Genomic DNA, 23,875 nt, shown 5'->3' with positions numbered 1-23,875 from the left:
TCCTTTTACACTGTAGCTGTACTGTACTGCCCTGCCCTTTGCTCTTCATGTTTGTGCTGAAAAACTATGATAGTGTGATAGTCTGCATGATGTTCCTATTGCAAACCTACAAGTTAAAATTTCAGAAGGGATAAGGGTTTGGGTCAAAGTTCTCACTGACACAACAAGCTAATTTCAACAACTTTTAATATTCACAGACATCATGATTAGGGCTGTGCGATAATATGACAACCATTTTATCTTAATAATTGATATTATCTCAATAATGATTTGACTAATATCTTGATAAAAAAATTTGTTATCTTATTTATGATAGGCAAATGAGGTATCTAGATAATCTTTTCATCTAATTTATCTCCCAGCCCTAATCGTGATCATATAGATATATTTCATTCCAACACATTAAATCACCTGTAGAAGTAAGTACATCAATCTCATTATTTTAAACATGTGCATGTGTATCACCTAATATATTATATAGTTATAACACGGCTACAAAGGATATGACAAAAATGTATACACGACTCCCAAGAGTGCATGTGCTAGTGCTTGAGGGAGTATGTATATTTCAGTCATATCTAGTGTATATTCTACACACTCAACAGCTCAGGTAACTGTTTAGGTAAGGATTTCGCAGAATGTGTGATGTTACACCACTAGTATGTACAAGTTGAGCTGGATCCTGAAAAACAGCTAAAAATTAAAAAGTGGATTTTTCTCAAGAGAGTAAACATTTTGCCAACCAGATGATTAACGGTGACAGCAAAGGTGTAACAACTGACACGTACAGTTTGGCTCCAAGGGCTGTAGGAAATGTATGGTGAAAATTTTGATTGGTCATAAATATTATGTCAGACATTTGAACGAAAAGATTTTGAAGTATTCTTAGCGGGTCAAATAGTACAAGTGTGCTAAATTTCAAGATTGTGTACAATAATTATCATGAGTTATTAAATGTTTGTGAGGATCCAGCTCACATACTATAGCAAATGTAACCACAAAGTGTGGTATATCAACTATGTATATCAGTAATGAATTCCACAGCGTGGCACTTTTGATCTCCACCACAGATATATAGTTTATCATAAAGCAACAATACAACAAATTACCAATAGTTGACTACATTATATTATATAGCATCTTTTACAGTAGAAAACACAATCACTCTATATAAGTTAGTTTTAAAATTTAGTATGACACCTAGAACCATTGGTAGAGTCCAAAATATTCTTTTTTCCCAAAGCAGTGATATCATTACCTGAAAGGTTACACCTTTTAAGTGTTCTGTGTTCCATAATAAATTCACTGATGGTCAACGCAGCATTATTAGATAGACAATTGAATGAAATGTCGATGGTCTTAAGTGCTGCATTATACTTAAGAGCACAAAACACCTTTGCTAATCCTCTATCTGTAACATTATTACGTGACATACCTAGATCTTCCAACTTAAGGTTACTCCTTAAACAATTACTAATTATCAAAATTTCATCATCACATAAACCATTACGAGAGATGTCTAATTTTATTAAATGGCAATTGACAGATAAAAGGTTTGACAATATTAGTGCTCCAGTGTTGCCAATTTTCATACCAGACACATCACAACATAATGTTGATGTTGTAATAACAAACTTATCATCTCCCCATGATATTACAAGCTCTTGTAATGGTTCATTATACTTATGATAATACTGAACACTTTTTTGTAGTGTTTTGTTGATTTTATAAGACTCACTGATTGTTACAGCGTCACCTTCAAGCATACCACAATAAGAAAGATTAAGTTTTTGTAGTGTACAGTTGATTTTTATGAAATCTCCTATTTTATCAGCCCCCTTAGTAGTAATGATGTTATAAGATAGATTAAGTTCTTCTATACTATGCTGACTCATGAAATAATCACTGATCAACACTACTCCTTCTTCAGATATGCTGTTGTGAGAAACATCAAGCTTTATTACCCTTGAGTTTAAAAGATTTACTAATATGTACACTCCAATGTTGCCAATTTTTTTTCTAGAGATGTTCCAAAATGTATCAACTGTGTTGACAGTAACTTTATCATTGTTCCATGATATTATGAGTTCTTGTAGTGTTTTGTTGTTTTTATAAGACTTACTAATGACTAATGCTCCATCATCAGGAATGCCACAATGGGAAATATCAAGCGTTTGAAGTATTGTATTAACATTTATAAGTTCAGCAATGTTGTTAGCTCCTTTCAAAGTAATGTTATTATGTGACATGTGAAGTTCAAGCAATGTTTCACTATACATCAAACGGTCCACCTTGTACGCCTTGTCCACATCAAAAGCTAATGCTCTATAATCTGATATGTTGTTATGGGAAACATATAGTTCCTTTATCTCCACATTGTTGCACAAAAAATTTGATACTATTTGTGCTCCAGTGTCTCCAATGTTCTTTCTAGATAAGTCCCAAACTGATTCTGCTGTATTGATAGTAACATGATTACTTTTCCAAGAAATTTTAATTTCTTTTAGTACAGCACTTATATAAGACTTACTGATGACTAAGGCTCCACTATCAGGAATACCACAAGAAGAAATATCAAGTTTGAGCAGGGTTGTGTTAAGTTGAATAACCTCTGCAATTTTTTTGGCTCCAGTACTCATGATCTCATTATGTGACATATTCAGTTCTTGTAATGTGGTATTGTTACTCAGAAAGTTACATATGGTTACTATCCCTCTATCAGGAATACTACAATAAGAAATATTGAGATTTTGCAGAGATCTGTTAATTTGAATAATCTCAGCAATTTTTTTAGCTCCTTCAATAGCAATACTATTATGTGATATGTTAAGTTTTTGTAAAGTGATATTATTTTTGAGATAGTCAGCAATAAATACTATACCTTTATGTGATATCTTGTTGTAAGAAACATCGAGTTTGTTGACTCTCGTGCTATTGTATAGAAGATTTGATACTATCAGTGCTCCAATATCACCAATTTTTTTATTAGATAAATTGTAAAATATATCTGCTGTCCTGACAGTAACTTGATCGTTTTTCCATGATATTATAAATTCCTGTAGTGTTTTGTTGTTTTTATAAGACTCACTCACAATCACAGCCATTTTACTTCGAATACCACAATATGAAATATCAAGTTTTCGTAGCGTTGTGTTACCTTCAATAACTTCTACAATTTCATTAATTTCATTAATTTCATTATATGACATGTTCAGTTCTTGCAATGTGTTGTTATACTTTAGACTTTTACTGATGGCTACTATTCCACTGTCAGAAATGCCACAACATGAAATATCAAGTTTTCGTAGTACTGTGTTACCTTCAATAACTTCTACGATTTCATCAATTTCATTAATTTCATTAAGTGACATGTTCAGTTCTTGCAATGTGTTGTTATACTTTAGACTTTTACTGATGGCTACTATTCCACTGTCAGAAATGCCACAGTTAGAGACATCAAGTTTTTGTAATGTTGCATTGACTCGAATAACTTCAGAAATCATACTAGCTCCCCCCTAATAGTCATTGTATTGTGTGATAAGTCCAGTTCTTGTAAACTACACTTCGTCTTGAGACAATCAACAATAGCAATAACTCCATCATCAGATATGTTGCAGGATGAAACATTAAGTGTATGTACTGTTATGTTATCACACAAACCAAATGCTATGAGCACTGCTACTACATCATTGTTAATGCTCCTAGTAGAAGACAAATCAATTTCTTTGGGTGAGTACTCATGATGTTCATCATACAATATTGTCACATTCACCACTCTGGCACTACTCATAACTTCATTACTAATTAAAACCTGGGTACAAAGCAAAACATTGTCATCATCTTTTATCCAAAGCTTTTTCCATGACAAGTTAATATCATTTAAAGTTGTGTTGTTTATTAAAACTTTCCTAATTGACTCTACCCCTATTCGTCCAACATTGTGAATTGTTAATGAATTAAGTCTTTTGTTTGCCTCTAGGCTATCTGCTATCTCCTTAACATGTTCTGCTATCTCCTTAACATGTTCTTCCATCCAATTATCTCCACAAAGTGTTAAACTATTAACACAACAATGTCTAATGATAACACAATACACACCCCATGGAGATGAGAGATTTCCACTGAGGTCAACATATTGAAGCGTTGACATGTTTCCTTCACTTTTGATGACATGTTCCAATAGAGTGTTCATTCCTATACCTCTAAGATTACAATTATGTAAGTCCAGAGTTCGCCATTGTTGCTTAGAAGCAAACATAAAAAATACCAGAGATGAAATATGATGTGGAAGTAATGTTATACCAGTGAGCTGGATATTGCCTCCACTGAAAATGAAAGAAACTGCTTCGGGTATTTCATTACACTTTGCTTCTATATAGCAATGAAACAAGTGTAAACATTTCCGTTTATCATTCTGTACATCATGAGCAAGTGTCAGCCCACCCTGATCATCGACCTCTGTTCCATGATGCAGAGCATTTTCATATAGAAAGGAAATAAAAGCAGATGACTTTATTCCAACAATCCCTGCATACATCATCCACATGAAACTAAACCGGCCATCCCAAAATGTCTCCTTCATCAGTAGTGAGCTCTGATCAACAGGGAGATTAGACACATAAAATGCAGCAAGATATTCTTGCATAGAGAAATGAAGGAAGTTGAATGAGATTGTTTCCCCAAACCCTTGCCGAATATAATGCTGTACAGCTTGTAAGAGACCAAATCCATTAATAGCACCTGGAATGCTATCAATCTCAGGACACACTTTTTTAATTTCATCATATGAAAATACCAACTGGCTATTCTGTAACCCTTCATAGGCCAATTTGGACAATTTCTCAATAAATCTTTGGATATCATCAGGCAAATCTGTTACACGTGGATTATTCACTTTACTTTTATCAGGTGATCTTACTTTGCTTAAGTAACGATATATTGTGTGAACAACAAAGAACTCATTCATTTCTGTTAAGGTTTCAGGTAAGCTATCCACCTGAAAAAGGAACAACAGAATTGCTAAATGAAGTGGGATAAAACAAAGACCATTGATAATAGGATGATTTTTCAAGTATCTAACCAAGTCTTCCTTCTTTTCAGGTTCATCACAGAGTGACAGAGAAATATATTTGTCACGTCCTTCTTTAGCAAATCCAAGAATTTCAATCCTCCTGTGAACCACACGATGAAGGAACAATGTATCTGTCGGTCGTGAAGTCACCACTACAGTAAATCTGCAGAAAATTTTTCCTATGCTGTTTTCTCCTTCGATGATGCTTGTAATGAATGAATCTTTCTGCAGTGAACCAGGGAATTCGTCAAAACCATCAAGCACAAATGCTACATTTTCTTCCTTACACTCTAACAAGTAATTTTCAACATCTTGTGCTACATTTTCAGAGGTATACATAAGTAATTCTTTTACTGAACTGATTGTATGCAATTTTGGGTCTCGTAAATACAGTAAGAAAACCAAAATAAAATCTTTTAATAGCTCATCATTAGCCCAACGGAGTGCTATTTCTTTAGCTAGTACAGTCTTCCCAATTCCAGGAGCACCTTCTATTAGAATACGTTTTGGTGGTTTCCTGGGGCTAGTACTAGCTACTGTTGAGTCAATAGGATCTGCTGCAAATATTTTGCTGATGTCCTTAGTGACTCTGGAGTGTGATGATGACAGTTTGTCTACAGCTGAAGCACCTTCTTTGAATCGTTTGGATATATCAATCAGCTCTTGTTGCATTCGTGTATTGTTGTAGTGTATTAGTGCTACATTAACAATTGATGTGGGCTGGTTAGGTGGCCACTCTTCCTTTGATGGTCTCAATCCAGCCGTTTGGTAGTAAGCACGCAAGTCATCACGTAATTTACTCACTACTTCAGGAACTAAACAAAATACAGTAATGTAACTACCTACTGCATTAGTTCATCGATATACACTACAACTATATTTCCACATGTACATATTGTGCTCTATTCTAAATTCAGATGTAGTCTACTGCTTTATAGACTGAATTCATACAAAACAAAACACATCATACAGTAAGGTAAATACAGTAGTACTTATTTATACAGTAGGGCAGTACTGTATATTAGGGATCAAAGAGATTTGACAGTATTTCTTTACAATTAAAGCCTATTTTATGGGGTGCTTTGGAAAAGTTCTGTAATATTTCTTTCGATTACAGCATTTTCTCCTGACTGCCTCACTAACCAATACACATGTGGCTGTGACTGCTTTATTAGAGTGTTTCAATTTTCCCTGCTTATCTCGCAATAGAGGTTGCCATATCTTGTTTTCTATGGGCAGGCAGGCAGGGTAGGCAGGCAGGCAGGCAGGCAGGCAGGCAGGCAGGCAGGCAGGCAGGCAGGCAGGCAGGCAGGCAGGCAGGCAGGCAGGCAGGCAGGCAGGCAGGCAGGCAGGCAGGCAGGCAGGCAGGCAGGCAGGCAGGCAGGCAGGCAGGCAGGCAGGCAGGCAGGCAGGCAGGCAGGCAGGCAGGCAGGCAGGCAGGCAGGCAGGCAGGCAGGCAGGCAGGCAGGCAGGCAGGCAGGCAGGCAGGCAGGCAGGCAGGCAGGCAGGCAGGCAGGCAGGCAGGCAGGCAGGAAGAAATCTGGTTTGGGAGATATTCGGCCTTCTGTAATGGTTTTTAACACTGAATTTGTTAGATATACATATTGGGACTCTTTCATAAAGGTACTTTTCGTGGCGTATGATATTTCTATGATGGTATTTTAATGGCAGTATTTTGGCAAGCACTATTCATTTCAGGGGAGAACCCTACTAAACAGTGATACTGAGATATTGTTTGGTTAAAGATGAAACTTAATGCTTTAAAAACTGTAGGCAGGGTATATTGAGCAGGTAGTGGACATGGTTGGGAGGTGGGGGGGTGGGACTTAGTCTGTCAGAAAAAAAAACGCAACAGGTTGGGGATTTGATTTCAGCACTACTCACTCTGTACTCCATGCACATTGCCACTGTATCACCGCACTGCCAGTCACTCACCTCCTTTAGTTTCTATTAGGACTGTACCAGATACCACATTTTACATCCGATACCGATATCCGATATTTATTGTCTATTTCTGATACAGATTTTCTGATGAACCGATACCACATACACAGCTGATACTTCAAAGTCAAACCGATATGCATTACAGCATAAAGAGTATGTAGGATCACCCTGTTCACACTACCTTCTAACCTGGGTAGAGCATGGCACGGCTCAAAACAAATTGCAGTGTGAATCAATCGAGCCGTGTCAAACTGGGTCCAGCACAGCACTACAAGGAGAGATGGGCTGGCACGGGATAGAATACAGTGTGAATGCATTCTGAACTGGCCAAGTCAGGTTAACAATATAACTTGGTTCTGTTCACCACACAGCAAGTATATTCTTTGCTCTAAAACTGCTCTTCATAATGGCTACGATGTACCGTACCACCGTAGCTCTGGTAGACTTCGGACAGTTACGATCGAACAATGCATTAACATTCCTAGTGGAAGGAGCACCCACTAGCTTGAATGAACATGGTGGCTATAACATTGTATGACTTATTTCAGCTGGTTCTACGCTTCCTTGCTACAATTCTAGCACCTTTTATTAAGTGCCTAAATAATCGAACACTTGTGTGCTTGTTTTAGCTAATTATTATTCAGCGCTTGCACTATTGAGCTCGCATCAAATCTCACATCAGATGCAGTAGTGCTAACAAGGGCCAACCCGAGTTCAATATCCCAAGTTGAAAACACTCTGGCTAACCCAGAATAGTGTGAACGGGGACCAAAAAAGTGGTGCAAAAAACCCTCAGAAAAGGAAAAACAGTTTACCAACTTGGGAGTTGAACCCAGGCCAACTCATGCTAGGTAAAGACTGCTGGGCTAAGAACCTAGCCATCTAACAACCAAGTCACTTGGGTAGTAACGTGCTTTTCATGGTACTTATACTACTTTTAATAGTGCAAAAACCCAAGTGAAATATCTGTATTGTAGATTTGCAATTGACCAATACTGATACTCGTAATACTGGTATCAGTATAGCCCTAGTTTCTATCTTATAAATGTGCAACTAAGTGACCTCTATATGTTAAGAAGAAACCAAAGCTGAACCTGATCCTAAAACAACTCTAAGGTTGCATAATGATATCTTTCACGGTCTGTATGAAGGTAAGTTTATGGTGAGTTCAAAAAATGGTACCGGCACAGTATCCACTTTTAAAACTGTAGCTATTGTTCCATTAAACTGGGTTAACTGTCCTGCTTGGAAAGTACATTGTTGAATGGCGCTGAAAAAGCTCTTGCACAGGAAGATACTGAAAAGTATGCAAATTTTATGGCAAGAAGGGATCATACATTGGCAATGACTGTATTGGCTACTGAACCTTATAGTTGCTGTATCTAATTAGATAACCAGAAGATTTAATTGTGGTTTGGAAGAAATTGGCAGAACAGTTTCAGAAGAAGACTTGGGCTAACAAACTTGAACTGTGACATAAGCTCTACTCTCGTTTGTTTAAGGAAAGGAGGATATACAAGGATATTGAAGCATTAACTGAAATTTTTGATACCCTCGATCCTATGTCTGAAGTAGTACATTACTTGCTAGTCTTCCAGATTCCTTTGACAACCTCAGTTATCTGAACGCCAAAAGTGACTGTTCTATTAGAGTATTTTTTTATTAGTGTGTATATCCTATTAGAGTAACTGACTGTTCTATTAGAGTAATTGAACAGAGCTCTATACAAACCACAAAGACGAAGTGTTTGACCATTTTATCGAGTGGAAGGCTTTGGTTGAAAAGACTAGTGGGTATAAGCTGTGAAAGTTCTCCTCACTGACAATGGTGGAGAATATATCTCTACGAAATTTTGAAGAGTTTCTGAAATCAGATGGGGTGCGACATGAGCACACAGCACAGGTGATAAAGTCCCTTACTTGTTTCAGCAATTCTGATCCCTATATTATTTTAAATGTGTGACTGTCTCAGCAAAAACCCACCTAGCTTGCACAAGCATAGTTTTTTTAAATAAACAATTTTTAAAAAATAGATGAAACCACTCATGTTTCAAAGAAAAACAATATGCAAGTTTAATCTAGTGTTGTTCCAGTATCAGCTAGTTATTACAGTTCTAGTTCCAGTTTTGGAACCACAATCTTTAAAATTACAGTTCTAGTTCCAGTTCTGGAACCATAACCTTTAAAATTACAGTTCTATAGTTCCAGTTCTGGAACCATAACCTTTAGAATTACAGTTCTAGTTCCAGTTCAGGAACCATGACATTTAGAATTATTCTTCAATTTCTAGAACACCACTTATTTTAACTAAAGTATTATTACAAAAAGCCCATAATGAATTATGCACTCACTATTAAGTCATATATACTAGTTTTGCTAGGTTTAATTGTTAGCTAGTAAGCATTATTACACAAACAACTATAACACTAACTATATATGGTGCACGTGGTATTAAAATACCTGTAACAATGTGACTGAGACAGCATTGCACTTGGCCTTACTATAGCCAATCAGTTGTTTCAAGCAGTGTTTTAGTACATGCATACATGGTTGTAATACACACAGCTTTTATAGTACATTGTGTGTTTTGTCAGCTGATTAAATTCTGGCCTAGTGAAGAGCATAAAATCTCATTGGTAAAAACTGTATGGTTATGATCAATCCCAGTTCAAGTATTAGTTCCAGTACTTGATAAAATTTCTTTATAGTTCTAGTTCTAGTTCAAAATTATAGTTCTAGTTCCAGTTCAAGTCTTAAGGAAAGCAAAATTACTGTTCCAGTACCAGTTCTAGTTCCAGAAATGGAATAAAAAGGGCTGGAACTGGAATTATTTTAGTTCCAGTACTGAGAACTGGAACAACACTAGTTTAATCAAGCCATTACTCGGGGAAACAAGTCTCAAATCCATTAAAACTGATACGCCATCTTATTTGCCTGCTTATGGAGAGTTTGTTTTGTTCCTGTAGTCCCAAGGTGTCACATGCGTTTATTTATGATACAGTAGATGTAGACAAAAACTGTTATGATTTTTTCATTTAAAATACCTTCACACTTGTACGTGCAAGTGAATACATCATGCTGGATTTTCCAATTCACACTGAGCATTTTAAGTTCTAACATTGTAATATGCAAATGAAAGTTAAGGCTGTGAATGTCAGCGCCTGTATTTTATTTTCAGTATAGTTACTACCTAGTGCTACAAACTAGGCAATGTTTTGCCGAGATAGTCACATATTATACGATACAATTGTGTAGTGAATAGCGTTGAGTGATACTATCTTATTGATAATTCTTTTACAATAATCTCGATTTTTGATCAAATCTCGAAGTATACTAAAGTATATGATTTACCCCCTGTACCAAGGCATGCAACAAGGTCTCTATCAATCATGATGATTGTTATATTTGATAACAAGCTCAATTTCTTAGTATGCTAATGCTCTTTTTGTTATAGTTAGACACCACATACCAGTGTCTTTGAGGCATAAATGCTGAGTAGGAGGTGTTAGAATGATGCAACATAGAAACCAGGCAGAGCCGAGGTTTCTATTGCATCATTCTAACACCTCCTATGAAGCATTTATGCCTTGGAAGTCATTGGTATTGGTGTCTTAACTGTCTTAGAAAATGGCCAGCCAGCAGTGAAAAATACATTGTACGTAGCTATGCCTTGTGCCACTGCTTTGCCAAGTCAATGAAAGGTTAAAAAAAGACTGTATGGGAAACTCTACTCAAAAATTTACCTGCCTTTTGAAGAGCCAGATGTTTTTTTCTGTGGTAGACTGGTGATACACGGTGCTTACTTTAGTGGCATCAACAAGGAAGTATTGCATTAGTTTGAGTAAGAGAAATGCATCAAAGTTTGTAAAAGCCAGTGCCTGAAGTAAGTTGTGTTGGTGGACCAGACAAGAGCTATCCAGTTAAAATTAAACCACCACAAGTGAGACTCAATGGATCGCTTCACCCTGCTTGTGTAGAGGAAGTGAAAGCGGAGTCATATACAAACATCACAATGCCACTTGTCACGGCAACGCAGATCATTTTCTAGGAAAGTAATACACCAACACCTGCCTTGGCACTGCAGTTAACCCACTGGTATAGGGTGGTGAAGAACACGTATATACTAGAGTGAACTATCAATTATCAGGCAATATAATTTTAGAACAGCTGCCACTCACTTCATGGAAATCCAAAGATTAGGTTATTATACCACAAAGTAGCCTACACTAAGCAACAATTATCCCCCAATAATCAGGTATGTAGGATTAATAACATGAGAGCTGCAGCTAATAGTATGCTTGCTCCGATAAATGCAATGTTTGAACAAAAGTATCCATTTTTGAACATCGCGTTTTACTACCAGAAAACAATGCCTAATTGTTTTCAAATTAATCATGAACCACGGTAGTGGTTCATAATAGAGATAGAGATTGCCTATGATTTTGGCCAAAATCCTAATAGAACACACAACTAAACACCACCTTAGAAAGCTCCCCCAACTACAAAAGAAGCCTTAGAAGTTAATTTGGAAGAAGTCTAGGTCCACTGGAATATATGAAGTCAAAAGGAATGAATAAAAGTACTTTTTAAAATTTCTGAAATATGCCATTTTGTTCATCTTATTATTTTTTCCACAGGGCTAGAGCAAAGTGTGAGTACTTTTGGGGGATAAAAACTACAAAACTTTCCTTCCTATGTCTTTCTTCACGTCCATGACCTATTTTTAAATGCATATTACAATGATTCTTGTTGGTTCACTTTGCCATTGATCGTCTGACTTAGTTTCTGCAAGGGTGACCAACGTGTTAATTGTGTTAATAAGTATAAAATCTATTTACGTTAACAAGTTCATTTGGAAACCTTATATTATTACCTATAGTATATTAAGTTCATACCAGAGCAACAATGATGTTGTGTACCATTGCCTACTTGACTTATTGTGATCACATAGCTGAACAAATCAGAAGCCATACTATTGCTGACCACAGCATGCTATACACTGCCAATAGCTGGATATGTCCAAGCTGTATAGTACAAAGTACATTCAATACATTACACTGATGTTTGCTAACTCTGATAATATTTAGCTGACTACTTAACAGCTATAGTATACATGATCACTAACTTGACGCATGTTTAGTACTGTGTAATATTAGCAACTCTTATTATCATGTTAGCTATCCATAAATAAAAAGTAAACAAACTAGTGTTAAAATAATTTAAAAAATTAAAACATGGGTGCTGAAAAAAGTGAAGAAACAAGAGTCAAACAAGCCAGCATGTTAAACACACAGAAATCTCCATTTGGACTCAAATAAACATTTATATAGAAGCATTCTCAGTACTTATCTTCACCTGATTTAGGGAGAAACTACTGTTTTCTCCTTAGTTACTACCATATCCATTGAGTCCAAATAGAGATCTCTGTGTGTTTAACATGCTAGTTTGTTTGACTCTCATTTCTCAGCGATCTCTATTCCCATGTTTTAATTTTTTAAATTATTTTTACACTAGTATAATATAGCTGTGTTCATTAGCTATCAATGACCAAAAATGGTTTCTGATATCTTTAGCATAGAGGGAGTATGAGCCTTACTGTGACAACTTTTGGGGGTATTTCTGGACGCATTCCATTTTTCATTTAGCCATGCCCACCAGTAGATTCTATGCTTCTGCAAGAAATGCACCAGTGCTAAAAGCACAGAAACTCATAAAAAGTACAGCCCAGAGCCTTTAAGTTTTCTATATCCCACAGAACCCTGGTTCTTGATGTCTAACTATTATTTAGCATGCCTTCATGGCAAACCTGAAAAGGTTTTGACAAGTCTCTACTTTTAGCAAACTGCTTTACAGTGCAAGCAGCCTGACTCAATTGTGTCCGACTGTTGTATTATAATACTTGACGGTTGTATGAGTATCTCAATTTCATGAAGTGAAAGAGCTAAGAACATAAAGTATAAATAACTTGCAGTAGTGGCTTATGGTTATTCTTTTTAAGACATGTGCTTTTTACTTTCTTGGCCACATGACTCACTATCATGAGTCTTGGATTATTTTGCAATACGTAATCCAAAACATCATGTGATACCCAGACTTGTAAACGCACACAGTATGACACATTCTAAACAATGACTGTTGTAGTAATGCACTGCTATCATATCTACATGTGAAGTTATTTTCTCAGTATCATACACACACAAAATGCTATACTGACAATCACTGACTACTCAAACCCAGGATTGGACAGGTAAATTGTGTACCTTGTTATAGACACATTCACTCACTTTTTTTAATGACTAATAGCTTATCACCACTGAAGACACTAGCATTAATGTTGATAGCTAAACAATAATAAGTTAATTATAGCAACATTAACCAAGCAATCTCACCATCATACATCTCATCAACTGGATCAAGACTAAGTTGTTGTCTTCTCACATTAGTAAGACCAACCTCCAGTGTTTTCCATGTAGCATTAGGAGTTAACTTCAACCACTTGTCTAGTGTCTTCTGGAAACAAGAAACACTTTGCAGAGGATTGTCTTTCTCAATCACATCAAGTACATCTAGTTCTAATCCCAACTCTATTCCAATGTCTTTCCAGTCAACAGCATATTTCTTGGTAACAAATCTGTTGAGGTCTCTCATTGTTGGAGTATCATCCTCTACAGGTCACACATGATATTGGTGATGGTAATAATACACAATACAAGTCACTTACTATTTTTAATTTGATCAATCACTACTGCACCCTCCACTAGTGTTAGACCTGTTACAATAGGAAATGTCACATAAGTACACGAAGGATACACCCAAACCAAGATGTAGGTGGTCAGGGAGTAAATAGCTAGTAGAACTGTTAACCCTTAAATTCCTATGTGCTGTACAATATATATTGCTGCAAAATTACACTACTCAATGGATATCCCATAAATGCAAAAGATAACAAATCTTTAAGTTATCATCATAAAATTTTTGCTTTACACTATAATGCTATGCTGGTTGTGCAGCCCATGAAGCTGGTGCGTCACACCATATTGACAGGAAGAAAGAAAACACGATTTTCATGCATACATAGCTTCATGATGTCTTCTATGAATGAAACAAAATTGCCTGGAAGGGGAGTCTACATACCAAAAATTTGAAGGAAATTGCTTCAGTCACCCCTGAGATAAAGCAACCAAAGTTTTGGGTGCTTTCTTTGTCTTTCCCACACTTTGCAAATATTGCTATAAAATTATACGAACAAACTGAGCCCTCGAAAACATTTAATAATTTTAATTGCACAAGTTTTTGAAAATTGGCTCATTTTGTAGTACTGCTTGATCTGCTAAAAACATTAATATCCCACACATTATCAATGACCAATCAAAGTCTTCACCATGTATTTTCTATAGGAAAGCCATAAAATAGTACTTGTTCTCACAATTGAAGAGAGTTCACAGTATGACTTTGTGAAGGTGGCTGTACTGAAAGCTTATGATTTAGTTTCCGAGGCATAACGGGCAACAGTTTCATAATGCCACCAAAAGAAATTATCAGTAGAATTTGCAAGGGAAAGAGACCCTATATAATAGATGGTACGCTTCTAAGGAAATTAACAATGACTTCAACAAACTCCGGCAATTATTATTAATTGAGGAATTTAAGAAATACTTACCGAGTGAAGTAAAAACTTAGCTGGATGAGAAGGCAGAGACACTACATTAGCTGAAGGCCTATTCTCACCTAGATGAGCGAACTTATCCCTTTTACCCTAGTTGGCTTTAAGGCAGGGTTGAACGGTCAGAAAGGTAACCCTGTAAACTTGCTTCCGGGTCATTCCATACCAAATCAACCAAAAAAAATCCCGACCCCTTCGGATTTTCATGAAATTTGGCATAGACATGGACTCTACTAAGAAACTTTCTCACACTAAAATTTGGCCCATTCTGTTAATCTCCCTTTAAGATATGACCGCTCAAAGTTTATTAGAAAATGCTACAGCAGCTTACACGGGTTTAATAAAATGGCCATAACTTTGTCAGTGATTGCCACAGCACATTTCTGTTTAGATATTTGGAATGCTTGTTAAATTCTCTTTCAAGTGATATATAATTCATTATAATTACTCAAAGGAAAAGGTCAAACCACAAAAATGTGACATTTTCCTTTAATCTCAGTTTTATCAAAAACAGATATTTTAATTGCTTTAATTTTTTGTTCAAATATTCTTCTAATAGCCTTCTTTCATGCCAGTAAGTTTGAAGTTGGGATGACAAGTAGACCATGAGTTATGGCTACATACGTAATTCTTATTGATGTTTACATGCTACAGGGGATAGAACTATGAGCACTACTATAACAATACAAACTTTTAAATTCAATTATAGTATGAAATCTCATCAGAATGTGGTCAAGTTGTAATACACATACAGTTGGAGATTAAACAAAAGTATTAATACTCTCCATTGCTGAAGGCATACCAATTATACCCATTTTATGTATATCAATGCAGTTACACTGAAACCTCTCTAATCCAGAATAGCTCCATAATCTGACATTGTTTTGTATACCAAAAATACTTTCTATGTGATACTACCTCAATAATCCCACATCCTTGTTAATCTAACACACTTTTTATCCCAATTTGGATTCTAATCTGACACACCCAATGAGCGTCGGATTATAGAGGTTTCACTGTATGATAACTGGTGCAAATATCGTCAAAAGTCCATAATAGAGATTGTATACCATAATTATATTGGGAAGATTTGGTGGTAAATTATCTTATGGTACTGTAAGTTTGGTAAGGAAAAGGGTTTAAGTTTTCATTACTTCGCCAAACAACTCCCCTGACAAACTTCTCTGCTATTCCGTTCACATGTATAATTTGTTTTGTAAGATCTGTATGCAAAGTTGTTTGACATAACAGCTACATTTCATAAAATCACAAGACAGTTCCAGTGCAAAGAAAAACCCAGAGGGGAATAGTGCACTGTTCCAAAATCTGATAATGTTTTTTAAAATTTTGTAACTCAGTAATAGAATGTGCTATGGCCATGTAATCTGGAGTAGTTACACACAATTGGACACTGATAATGTAAACCAATTTTCTTGAATTTTTGCAAGTTGAATATGAGGTGTAAATTACTGACCTACAACTCCTGATTTTTCATGAAAAATGCATTAAGTCAGTGACAGTTTAAGATATCCTACAGTACACTTACAACATTTAGTGTTTGCCTATGGTATAGCAAAAAATTTACATGGCGTTTTTGATTACCGCTTTAGAATAAGTTATGCAAGCAATTACGTGAAAAGTTAAATATGCATCAACTACTACATACTTGCATAGGGATCCAACTTCTTTTCACTAAATATATATATTATTATTGTACATACAAAAGTTACTTAGCATAGCTTATTTGATAGGGTATAGCGTATACTGCTTAATCTATGCAGACTAAAATTTTATAATTTCATCATTTTTAAAAATATGATAATCTGGTCTAAATTTGGTTCATTAGTTCATGAAAAGCAAGACAAAGTGTGTGAAGTGGTAGGATTTGTTGAAAATAAAGTTAAGTATTCTAGTATATCAGTACATGATTCCATTCATTTGTGGACATATATAGTACCACTTTCAGTGTTGTACAGTCAATAAGGATTAATCAGAATATGGTGTCTGATGGTGAATTACTGCACGTATGTCCAGCAATGAATGTAACCCACTGACACTCAAAAGTTTCAGACAATGAAAGTATTCTTTTACAAATTTATTTTTTTGGTAGAGCTGGGCGATATACCGGTATTGTTAGTAATCTGTGATATTATTTAAGTCATACTGGTTTTGATACCGCCTGTTTTTTTAAATACTGCCATACCGTCTGGGCACTATGGCCTCCCTGTGGGCTTGTTTCACCCCATATTTAGAAGCTAACCAGACATGTGACAATGTTTGTAGGCAGGTGCTGATGTAGTCAGCTAACCAAACTATATAAACAAGTTTGTTTGTGGTAGTTGTACCTGAGGTTTGCTGAGGTACCATGGGTACAGGTATTTGATGCTTTTGTTGAGGTAAATGGCAGTTACTTTAATACTAATGACTTTTACATTAATACTGTGATATTTAGTAATACCGTGATACTTTTTATGGAAGGCATACCGTTTGTGGTTTTTCAATACCGCCAGCACTATTTTTTGGTTTTGAAATATGCAACAATGCTTTTGTCTGTGTTGATGTCCATAAATATTATGAAGTTTTCTGTGTTGATGTCCATAAATATTATGAAGTTTTCTGTGTTACTGGTGCAATACATTTTTGATAATTCATGCCGATATACAGAGTAAATATATAATGGTCTTGATCTCACAGACGGTCTATACTCTACCACCTAAATTGCTATAGTATCTCTGATGACGAGGCAATGCTATTATGCTAATGTCTGTGTTGTTCCCCATCTGGAGTTTTCCTTGTGACTTTATGAAGTATATGTCAGACAGGCACTATACTGAATAATAACAGAAAAGTTTAGTGGAGAAATTGTTTGGAAAATTACCATATTAAAACCCTCCTATTATGAAGTTTCACAATTTTGTCAAACTATTTTCTTCACCAAACTTAAGCACCAAACCTTCCCAATATATGGTACAAAATCTCTATTATGGACTCTTGACGGTATTTGTACCAGTTATCATAACTGCATTGATATACATAAAATGGGTATAATTGGTATGCCTTCAGCAATGGAGAGTATTAATACTTTTGTTTAATCTCCAACTGTATGTGTATTACAACTTGACCACATTCTGATGAGATTTCATACTATAATTGAATTTAAAAGTTTGTATTGTTATAGTAGTGCTCATAGTTCTATCCCCTGTAGCATGTAAACATCAATAAGAATTACGTATGTAGCCATAACTCATGGTCTACTTGTCATCCCAACTTCAAACTTACTGGCATGAAAGAAGGCTATTAGAAGAATATTTGAACAAAAAATTAAAGCAATTAAAATATCTGTTTTTGAAAAAACTGAGATTAAAGGAAAATGTCACATTTTTGTGGTTTGACCTTTTCCTTTGAGTAATTATAATGATTTATATATCACTTGAATGAGAATTTAACAAGCATTCCAAATATCTAAACAGAAATGTGCTGTGGCAATCACTGACAAAGTTATGGCCATTTTATTAAACCCGTGTAAGCTGCTGTAGCATTTTCTAATAAACTTTGAGCGGTCATATCTTAAAGGGAGATTAACAGAATGGGCCAAATTTTAGTGTGAGAAAGTTTCTTAGTAGAGTCCATGTCTATGCCAAATTTCATGAAAATCCGAAGGGGTCGGGATTTTTTTTGGTTGATTTGGTATGGAATGACCCTTCCTCATCCTCACCCCCATGTCGTCAAAACCTTTCTAATGGTTCAAAGTCACCAGAAAGAACATACTATGGCAGATTGCTGGTATCTTAAGAGATCCACAAACCAAGAATCTTCCCCCAAGGGTTCATTACTAACAAACTGGTAAGGGTTACAGGCCGAAATTAAACAGTACTAAGGGGGCCGTTCCATTCCTCCTGAGTACCACCTATTTATCTCTAAGTGTGCTTACCTGATTCACATACAGAAGTATCTTGAGAGACACCGGTGCTAATCAAACACTGATGTTGTATGGTATACTGCCTTTCTCCAAACATACATCTACAGGAGACAGCGTTTTGATTGAGGGTGTTGAGGTGTCCCTTCATAAAGTGAAGTTGCTGTCTGATCAGACATATTTGATCTCAAATGTTGCTAACTTGATGGCAAAAATAGTAATATCATAAAATTGGCAAGATCTCATCTCAGTAAAAACATTAAATACCATTAACAGAAAATATTTTTTGCCACTATTGGCTAGGTTTATCAGAACATGCCAAAATCAGCTATTAAGCATACCTGGACTGAAGCATGGATTGACCTGACAAAGGCTGGGAGAAAATAGTCCTCCTGAAGGAGTACGTACTGTAGAGAATGTACACAAATCACCTTTGGCTGGTCATCTCTGGATTAACAAGACATACCACAGGATACTACACCACTTTTCTGGCCAGATCTGAAAAAATGACATCAAATTGTTATGTCATTCCTGTCAGATTGTTGGGAAGCCAAATCAGAGTACTCCCGTGGCACCTTTGAAGCCAATTCCTGCAGTCAGTGAGCCATTTAGTCAGGTATTAATCGATAGTGTTGGCCCCTTGCCCAGGAGCTAGGCAGGTAACCAATACTTGCTGACAATTAAGTGTGCATCTACAGGGTTCCTGAACCATACCACTTAGGAACATTATGGCTAAGACTATAATCAAACCACTTATCAAGTTCTTTACTTGGGTTGGACTCTTGAAAATAGTAGTCTGACCAAGGGTCCAATTTCATGGCTGGGGTGTTCCAACAAGTGATGTACCGACTTGGTATTAAGCAGAATGTGTCCAGTGCTTACCACCCAGAATCTCAGGAGGCACTAGAGAGGTCCATCAAATACATGTTGCATACATACTGTCTTGACCAAGAAAAGGACTGGGTGATCCATTATGGGCGAGATTCAGTGGCCCTTATGCAGTTCAGAAAAAACTGAATGATGTTGACTACATTATCAATACCCCTCAATGACATAAACAACAACAATTGTGTCATGTGAACATGTTGAAGTTTTATCACAAAGGACAGAAACCACACCAACACTCGTAGTGGAAGGAGAGAAAGGCAGAAAGACATGGCAGAGAATGGACCAAAACTTTCAAACTTGGCATCACTAGGGCAAATGTTCACTGGTTGAATAATTTCTCTGATGCAAGTCAAAAAATAGCATACAGGATGTTCCACTCCTTTTTGAGAATTGCTTTACATTAACACTGCTCCAGCACCAAAGCTACTTGCGTCAACCATAAAAACAAATAAAGTACTTCATGATATCTGGTGCTAGTAGTACAGGGTGGGACAGCAATAGAGACTTCAAAATCATGAACGCAGCATGATAGCTATCACACCACACATAGTCATGATCTTTCTTCAGCAAGTTGGTTAATGGCATTGTGATCACTGAAAAGTTATGGCACAAACGGTGATAACATCCCTGATCCCACCACGTCAAGGAACTTATATCTTAGCTCTTTCTTAGTCATTGGTGGTAGGTAGTCAATATAACGGCCACACTAATGGCTTAACCATTCCACTTCCTACTACATGACCAAGAAAGGAGACCTGGGCCAGGGTTTTTGATAAGTATTTCGACTCTGAGCCAAATTGGCCCAACCCAGACATCTACTGCCCCACCAGTAGTATACCACTGGGCCAATCAGCTTATGTTTGATGTGTATTAGTCACAAAGCTGAGCTAGTGCTGAGAAAATTGGAGCAGAGGCCGTGAGTTGTGTGGGTCAATTTGTGTTCACATTGGGCCAATGGAGCGCCATATTGCCTTACCCTGACCTGGGCATGACCAATCTCACTTTTGGCCACGTTAACAGCAAAGTTAGCCTCAGCAAACTTAGTCAGTACTTGGATAGGTGTTCCTAACAACTATCAACCACCACATCATCCATATACTCTTCACAACCTTTCATCCCTCTTAGCAGCCTGTTTATCATCCTTCAACAGTACAAAGTCTTTCAAGGGAAGTAATTCGAGTGTAAACTGAGTTGTGCATTTCCGTCTTTGATATTGCAATTACTGACTCTACCAATCCGCTCTACTCACACTCCATACCATATTCTCTTCACTGTTTAACATTACTTCTCTGTTGCTATGTGTATTACCTTGGAAGATTGAACACAGTGGTAAACCCATCCTGGACCAGTGCCATCACATAACACCCACAACATGAAAGGACAGGTGTACTGGACATAACATGGTTCAAATTCTGTATAAATGAATCCATAAAAGTCATCTGAACAATTTACCAAGTGTTGGTCCATGCACTGCTATCCACTCATCCCCTTGCTTCTCGCTTCGATCTTCTGTTCTCAGTACCTGATGCGTTACCTAGTGTCTTGTGTGCCAGATGAAGCAGCTTGGATGATAAACTGTAAAGGTTTCTGGTTTCTCCCCATCTTGGTTGATCGAGTAGAACACCCAGTAGCATAAGATCACCAAGTAGGAGCTTTAGCAGTGATATCTCCAAAATGATACAGTACAGGCAGAGTATGTACTATAACAACATGGTGTTTTCAGACTATTGTGTGCACTAATATTCTCGTGCAAGTGGTCTAAGTCTAAAGGACATGTCAATTCCAACATAGCAATAGAAGCGATTATCTGCAATCAATTGCTGCATGGGAAGAATCTAGCTGATGCACTTCAGAGTCTAGTGAATGGGTTTGAGTTGGCTCCCAAAACCACTCTTCCAGTGCTGGATCCTCTCAGGGCAAGTCTCAGGGTCTTTAGGGAGCAATTCCACGTTCCTTACTTTCTCGTTGCATATATATCCAATAGCACAGCATTGTGAACACTCATTTAGTCACCTCTCATTCACTCCTTCATGTTTTTACTACAAAAATGGTGGATGTATAATTCACATGAAGTATATATATATATGAGGCAATACATGCAGACAAACTCAGCGACTTTTAGCCAGACATCAGTACAATGCAGAGATGATCATGACATCGTATAGCTAGACAAGGGTAGCTATCAAGAAGTTGTTATCACACGTTAATCTTAAATTCAAGGCTGATGATGCACCCTCACCTTGGTTCCAACTCAATAGTTTGTCCAGTGTGTTGCATCATCAAAATTACTAGAAAGCAGTTAGACAGTGGCAGAGGAAGTAGTTGATGTGAGGGGGGGCTGACCAGAGTATAGAACTTCTAGCAGCAGGGGGTCTGGGAGATGCAGCCCTCCAGAAGCTATAGCCATTTTAGATACCTCAAAGTTCAGCCAAATTAATTTATAGGTACAATTTGAAGCAATTCAACTACAATACCAACTTTATTAGTCAAAAGTATTTAAAACAGGCTGTTTTCAGTCAATAAACCTCTTTTGACAAAGTTTTTAGCTGTTGACTACAGGGTTATAAAAATAATGTACATACAGCATTTAAAAGCAGCCTTTAGACACCTGGAAACACTTGGTACAGTGGTAAGATACACCACGCTCTCAAGTAAGAGGTCAGTGGCCACTGCAGACATTTTTTTCCCGATTTTAGACTATTTTTAGGAACACCCTTTGACTGCTCTACTAGGGTATATCAATCTTTTTCATGGTTTTCAGCCCCATTCCAAGAAGCTAATAGGAGACACAAAGCCCTGGTCATGGTTAGAAGCTGAAATGTATACTTTGAATGCACATATATATCACATAAACACAAGGCCTTCTTGCATTGCAGACAGGCAATGCTGTAACTCAGTAGTCTGGCTACATACTGTCGGTGGAACAATTGAAATGGATTATTGCAAAAGCAGCTGCTGCCAGAGGAAACTATAATAGTAGAAGCACCCAGTGCTGAATCACCGGTGTTTTATTTATTATAAAAAGAAGAGTCTGGAAAATAATCTTGTAGAAAGACATTAGCTACACATGCATGGTTCAACTTTGAAAGTGTTGCAATCAAGCACACATTTCACTCCGGTCGTAAAATTAGTTATCCGTTTATAGTGAAATTCACAAATGTATTTTGCAATTGTTTGTAGTATACAAGGACAATTTGTAGCCCTTTGACATGTAGCTTCACTCGTCTGGCTCAGGATTAATAACTTGCTTTCACTGATCAGTAAAACTCAATAATGTTGAACTACTGTGGTAGTCATTTAGCATCACCATCCTTCCAGCACTTTCTATGATACTGGATGCTAATGTCCCAAATACAGCATTTCAAATAAATAAAATAAAACCTTGCAGATTAGTCTGACAATGCCAGCACCCTCACTTTTACAGTAAGGGGCAGGTGCTGCCAGACTACACGGAGACGTCTTCTCTTGGGAATCCACAAAGCTTAATTCCACATTTCTTACTTGCTCATTGTGTGTCACAACAGTACAACAACTGGAAGGCATTCTAAACACGCACTCTCTTATTTGAAATTGACTAAATGTCAGAGATCTGATGTTTTACTGATTTTAACTTGCCTGTAAAAAATCCCATCACTTTTCCGTAATGCGTCAGAGTTCTAACCACTGTACCACCGCTGCTAGCTGCTGAAACCCTGAATCTAATTGTCATCTGGTGTACATTTAAAAAAGTAGCTGAACCCAAACCCTATTGATTTACGCTTGGATTTACTCCGGGATTTATACTAGGTAAACCGTAACTTTGGACTATTAATTGGATAGTAAACAATTTGTTTATAATACTAATATAAACACCATGACGTCATAAACACAATGATGTCAACTATGACGTCATCGCATCAGATCTCCGGTATTTGGCTCTCATTCATAGTCTCGCGTGGCCAGACCGCTTTTTCTCAGCACGGCGCTTATCGATTAAAATTATAAGCGCCTGATCGAAAAAGGCAGCTTATAATTTTAATCGATAAGCGTCGTGCTGAGAAAAAGCGGTCTGGCCACGCGAGACTACTCTCATTCACGTTTTTGCCCTACAAAAATGGCGGACGTATAATTCGTGATTTTTACGTTACCTTACGTATTACGTAAGTTCCCGCTAAACCCACCACAATCATTATTGCTTTAATGGAGAAGCAGGTGCCCCTCAGCAATATACATCAACGTTATAAATATATTTAGCTATATCTATGCGCAGGCCCAGCCTTTTGGTGCCACCCTCAGATAAATAAAATAATCGTTTATAAACTAACCAGAATCAGCTTCGCCAGCCATCACAAATGGGAGAACTGCATAGAATTCACAAAACAGCACCTCGAACAGCACGCCTTCAAAATAATAAT

General features: G+C 36.9%; 2 protein-coding genes across 2 annotated transcripts; both read right to left on the bottom strand.

Moving 5' to 3' along the window:
• Positions 1 to 1,047: 1,047 nt before the first annotated feature.
• LOC136248760 (protein NLRC3-like) lies at positions 1,048 to 3,503 on the bottom strand. Its single transcript, XM_066040552.1, has one exon. It carries the CDS (start codon positions 3,501 to 3,503, stop codon positions 1,182 to 1,184), a length of 2,322 nt encoding a protein of 773 aa, XP_065896624.1. The 3' UTR covers positions 1,048 to 1,181.
• On the bottom strand, positions 3,500 to 23,875 carry LOC136248759 (protein NLRC3-like). Its single transcript, XM_066040550.1, has 5 exons — positions 23,786 to 23,875; positions 13,736 to 13,783; positions 13,404 to 13,679; positions 13,299 to 13,355; positions 3,500 to 5,886 (listed from the first exon to the last, which is right to left on the bottom strand). Exons 1-5 carry the CDS (start codon positions 23,805 to 23,807, stop codon positions 3,500 to 3,502), a joined length of 2,790 nt encoding a protein of 929 aa, XP_065896622.1. The 5' UTR covers positions 23,808 to 23,875.

The sequence above is a fragment of the Dysidea avara genome, chromosome 3, assembly GCF_963678975.1.
Source record: "Dysidea avara chromosome 3, odDysAvar1.4, whole genome shotgun sequence".
In the NCBI taxonomy this organism is placed as follows: Eukaryota; Metazoa; Porifera; class Demospongiae; order Dictyoceratida; family Dysideidae; genus Dysidea; species Dysidea avara.
The sequence above is the reverse complement of the archived record's forward strand: the minus strand, read 5'-3'. Positions and strand labels throughout refer to the sequence as shown.